The following is a 5,781-nucleotide window of genomic DNA, read 5'->3' as shown; positions in this document are numbered from 1 at the left end:
TTAAGAAAGTTTTAGTGTTGTATTTCAAAGTAAAGTTCATGTGTTTAATGATTCTGATGTATCATTTGATTGAGGGTAAACCAATCAATCATATTCCTATAAAAAGCTAGTTATTATGTGCACATAATGAGTAAAGACAGTCATATAGAAATGGACTATATGGTGGAGTGAAGTTGGCCAATGCATAAAAGGAGTGTGTTAAGCTTAGGGGCTTAGTTGTTGATAAAAAAGGACATCACAGTAGTTTAAATGCGAGATGATGAGTCTTGGCAGAGGGAGTGGTTTATGTACTTGGTAGAAAGGATTATATGAGACTAATGTTGTTTTTATGATCTATGTTTATTGAAATGAGGCGTTGAGCCTATATTCCCAAAAGGATTTTAAAAGAATCACTCACTAAGCCTTAAACTTCCCTCCTCAGGTTGACTGAGGTAAGCGATCGTTTAGAAGGATAATTGATCAAGTAGACTAGTAAATGATCGTTTAGATAGCTAAGCGATCAGGACTAAGTGATCGGTCAAAGAGTTACACAATTGGACTAGAAACCTAAAAGATAGTTGAAGACTTGAAGACTTTTGACATTTCTTTGTTTAATTCTTATTGAGAAAATTTGTATCATGTCCTGTTATGTAGTAGAAACTGTTGGGTTGGAATTAATAAGAGAAGTTTACTGATTTAAATTCCGCTGCGGGGTTTTTAGTTAAGTTTTATTTTAGTTGTGTTAAGTAATTTGGAACAAGGTGCAACAAAAATCCCACTCACTTGACTCTTTTGTCTAATCTTCAAATGTTTTTGTTTTATTCCCCCAAGTAGCAAAAACATCCAAAGTTTAACTCGTTGTCTTGATTGTCTATTGTGTCATAATTGCATCACATCATCTTGTTAGTAATCAACAATCTTATCACATAGCATGTAGAGCTAGGCAAGAAGAGAAAATATTTGTTTTGGGAAAGAACTTATATATATATATATATTTTATTTTATAAGAACTCTCTTTAAGACTATATCAAATGTAATATTTGCTAAATATAAATGAAGTTTGCCTCTTTTAAAATCAAGTTCTTGCGCAAGAGTTCAATAAGTCTTTAACATGCGTTTAGAATGATTGATGTTTATTTCGCTTACTAGGCGTTCAGTGTGTTGTCTTACAGAGAGAAATGCGTTGAATGTCTAGGCAGTCACACATTCACGAGGATGCATGAAGTAGTTGTAGGGGCAGGACGTTTTATGATTTTGAAATTATATAATAATGGAAATAACAACCCTAGTTGTCATCTCTATATTTAGTTTACTGGATATGTCGTGTATACTCCTTTCGGACTACTCTCTCAATAAATAAGAGATCCATTCGAGGAACGTAGGAACTTTATTAAATAATAATTGAAATAACAAAGAATATCTTATGAAAAAAATAGTTTTAAGAACATATTTATACCTTGTTTTGGTTTTGAAAGGTTTTTCCAATCAAAATCTGATCCAAAACGATACCACTTAGTTTTTTTTGTCAAATACAGATAAATAAAGTCCAATTTGATACTAAAAAACCAAACCGAACCATGGGATGAGTTCGTTCTTGGGTTTTTTGGTTTTCTTTTATAACCCCTAATGTTAACGTTCGAGTTCGAGGCACTAATAGTGATATATGGGTGTCTCTGCGGCCTCGATACTCAATCGCCTTCTTTCCGCTAAGAACCTGACCGCCAGACGTGAATTCACCGATGCCAATGCTGCCACCAGCACTATCCTCAGATATCTAGAAAAGGGTCGCCTCGGAAAAGCTGTCTTGATTCTGTTCAATTCCCCATTTCCTTTTCCTCATACATTGTACACTCGCCTCTTCCAACTTTGCTCTTCCACTCGCGCACTTGTTGAAGCTCGAAAGGTCGAGTCTCATTTGGTTACATTTTGCCCCACACCGCCTATTTTCCTCTTGAACCGGGCCATTGAGGCGTATGGTAAATGTGGGTGTTTGAAAGATGCGAGGGAGCTGTTCGATGAAATGCCTCAGAGAGATGGGGGTTCTTGGAATGCGATGATAACAGCGTATACGCAGAATGGATACGCTTTAGAAGCATTGAATTTATATTTGGATTTAAAAAAATCCGGTGTTTATGCTACTGAGATAACTTTAGCTAGTATCCTTAGATCTTGTGGTTCTGTTTTGGCTCTTCACTTTTCGAGGCAAATTCATGGGCATATTGTTAAATGTGGCTTTGTTGGCAATGTAATTCTTGAGAGCTCGCTTGTTGATGTCTACGGAAAGTGTGGGCTTATGAATGATGCACGTAGTATGTTCGATGAAATCCAGAATCGAAATGATGTTTCCTGGAATGTAATTGTTAGGCGCTATCTTGAGGTGGGCAATGGGAAAGAGGCAGTTTCAATGTTTTTCCAAATGTTCCGTGAGGCAGTGATGCCATCGAATTTTACTTTTTCCAATGCTCTGATTGCTTGTTCACGTATGGCAGCCCTGATAGAAGGCAGGCAAATTCATGGCATTGTAGTTAAAGTAGGTTTGGAAGAAAATGAGGTTATTTCAAGCTCTTTAATTGACATGTATGTGAAATGTGGAACATTAGCAAATGCTCACCAAGTATTTACCCAACCTAGTTCAAGAAATCTTATTTCTTGGACTTCAATGGTATATGCATATGCAACGTCTGGGGATGTTCTAAAAGCAAGGGAGCTTTTCAATGAAATGCCCGAACGCAATGTGATTTCATGGAATGCTATGCTGGCAGGGTATATTCATTCCTCTCAATGGGAGGAGGCATTAGAATTTGTCCACTTGATGCGCAGTTCAATTAAGGATATTGATCGTACAACTCTTTGCTTGATATTAAATGTGTGTACTGGCATTTCTGATGTTGAAAGAGGAAAGCAAGTTCATGGTTTTGTGTATAGAACTGGTTTCTATGCTAATCTGTATATTGGCAATGCCCTCCTTGATATGTATGGTAAATGTGGGAACTTGAAAAGTGCTAAAGTTTGGTTCTACCAAATGAGTCAATGGCGAGATAAAGTTTCCTGGAATGCTCTACTCACTGCCTATGCTCGTCATGGTATGAGTGAACAGGCTATGACAAGTTTCTCAGAGATGCAATTGGAAACAGATCCTAATAGTTTTACCTTTGCAACTCTTTTAGGAGCATGTGCAAACATGTTCGCGTTAGAGCAAGGTAAACAAATCCATGGCTTCATGGTTAGAAATAATTATGCGATAGACATTGTACTTACCGGAGCTTTAGTTGATATGTACTGCAAATGCCGCGAACTTGAGTATGCTCTCAAGGTTTTTGAGCATGTGGCCTCACGCGATGTGGTTTTGTGGAACTCCATTATCTTAGGATGCTGCCACAACAGAAGGGATATGTTAGCAATCGAACTATTTCAATCAATGACTATGGAGGAAGGCATTAAACCAGACCACGTGACCTTCCAAGGTGTTTTGCTCGCTTGTTTGCATGAAAATCTCATTGAGTTAGGTAGGAAGTATTTTGATTCAATGAGTGAAAAGTTCTGTATTATACCTCGATTAGAGCACTACGAATGCATGGTCGAGCTCTATGGCCAACATGGAAACATGGATGAGCTCGAAAAATTTATCAACAATATGCCCTTTGATCCCACTGTTCCAATGCTGGAAAGAATCTTCAATGCATGTAGAGAACATGGACACTCGAGTTTGGCAGAATGGGTAGCTGTACGACTAAATGAGCAAAACTTTCCAAAGTGAAATCATGAAAGCGATGAGATCTATCCTGCCTTGATGGTTCGAAAACACTGGAAAGTTGCCTCTCATTCATTCTAGAATCTAAAAGTTTTGGCTACCTGCTTGGTGGCATTGGCAATCAAAGAGAAATTTAGATCCAAGAGCTGAATGATAAGAGAACAAGATTTTATTTCTCATTCCAGTATCAAGTGTTCGCTGTGGGCCATTGAAGAGCCGTTCATGTTCAAGTGCTTGGTGAGTAGAAGTCAGGATCTTGATCTACGCAACCTGTTGATTGTTATAATCCCCTTCAAGTCAAGTCATTCACAAACTAAGCTGCAATGCGAGTCCATAAATGTGTATGGTGACAGGTTCAAAGCATGCTTGAAGAAAGATATGCCATGTTCTGTAATTTGAACAAAAAAAAAAAAAAAAAAAACATCAAATTTGAACAAATAAGGGCAACATCTAGTCACCTGTTCATAAATTGTCAGTTTGCTACCGGGTTTTGGAAGGAGATCTTCTCCTCTTTTGGATGGTATACTGACTTACCGTGGACATTGAAAGCTTCATATCTTACACGCTCACTGGACATCCCTTCACCAAACAAAAGAAGATCATCTTTATGCATTTGATTCGAGCCTTTTTTGTGGGTTACAAAGAAGGAGAGGAACAAACATCTATTCAACAAGGGAAGCTCCTCTGATTGCTATTTTGAGCTCGTTATATATCCTGCTCTGACATGGTGCAATTATACATCTTTCTTTAATTCTCACAATCTTTCATTCTCTTTTGCCAATTGGAGGCCTCCATTACCTAGGTTTCTACTCTAACTCCATTAGCTTGGGCTTCGGCCTCTTTTTCTAGATTTCATACATACACGAAATTTGTTTCTTATAAAAAAGACCAAATTTGGGTGATACTTTGCCTTTTTGCTTAAAGGGTCAGCTTTTGACTGATATATAGAATAACGAAAGCTGATTATTTATTCCTTAATGTATCTGTTAAGACACTTAACAAGAAAACACCACCAAATATGCTAGCTTAATGGCTGAAACAGAGACAATACTCTGTTGTTTTATATATATATAAGCCAAAATAATGATAACAAGTCTCAAGATGATGATAATAAAGAACAAAACAACCATAAAAGAACATACCAGCTCCCTTCACAACTTTAGTCTACAACAGCCTTTACGAAATAAATGACCTAGCTACCACATACCTAAAACGTTCTGTATATAGCTCTCCTAAAATTCCTCACAATGGCCCCTTAGTGCGATCTTTTTGTAGTCTATTTTTTAGAACATTCTTTCTTCATTAATTGATTATTCAATTACCTTCTTACCCCTCTTGTAAGTATTAACAATAAGAGGTATTAGAGTATCCTTTGGCTTTAAATTCAACTTGTCCTCAAGGTGAAAGGTAGGGAATTGTTGGTTGATTTAATAAACAGATTCCCATGTAGCTTCAGTCTCGGGCAGTCCCTTCTATTTAATAAGCCACTCATTTGCTCCCAACTCTTTACTCCATCGAATACCTAACACTGTTTTTTGCCAAGATTGCAACTCGAACTCTTCTGTCATAATAGGGTGTTGTTGTTTTCCAAGTTTCAGCTTCAGTTGGGAAATGTGAAACACATTATGGATGACAGCCTCAGGTGGTAATTCCAAGCGATAAGCTACCTCACCTATCCTCTGTGATCTTGTAAGGGCCATAGTACTTCGGTGCGTTTCTCACATTTCTTTCTAGCCAAGGAGCGTTGTCAGTAGGGTCTCAGTTTTAAATATACCTATCTCTCACCTTGAATTTGAGTTCCCTTCTTTTGATGTCAATCATCTTTTTCATTTTGTTCTGCGCTAGGCATAAATTCTCCTTCAATGCATTAATAGCCAAGTCTTTTTCCTTCAACATAGACTCTACTTCATTATTTGGGGTCTTCTGATGTCCATAGGATAATAAGGGGTGGGGTTGTGGCCTGCCATAAACGGTCTGGAATGGGGTAGTTTTTGCAGAAGCATGGAAGGTTGTGTTGTACCATAACTCGGCCCAAAGAATGAATTTATCCC

At 37.6% G+C, this 5,781-nt stretch overlaps 1 protein-coding gene across 1 annotated transcript; it reads left to right on the top strand.

Moving 5' to 3' along the window:
- The first annotated feature begins 1,517 nt into the window (after positions 1-1,517).
- On the top strand, positions 1,518-4,632 carry LOC103485666 (pentatricopeptide repeat-containing protein At3g26540). The gene has a single exon (XM_008443361.3). The coding sequence runs from the start codon at positions 1,643-1,645 to the stop codon at positions 3,734-3,736; it is 2,094 nt and encodes a 697-aa protein (XP_008441583.2). The 5' UTR covers positions 1,518-1,642; the 3' UTR covers positions 3,737-4,632.
- The last annotated feature ends 1,149 nt before the right edge of the window (positions 4,633-5,781 follow it).

Source organism: Cucumis melo, chromosome 3, assembly GCF_025177605.1.
Source record: "Cucumis melo cultivar AY chromosome 3, USDA_Cmelo_AY_1.0, whole genome shotgun sequence".
Classification (NCBI taxonomy): Eukaryota; Viridiplantae; Streptophyta; class Magnoliopsida; order Cucurbitales; family Cucurbitaceae; genus Cucumis; species Cucumis melo.
This window is presented reverse-complemented; position numbering and strand designations above follow the sequence as displayed.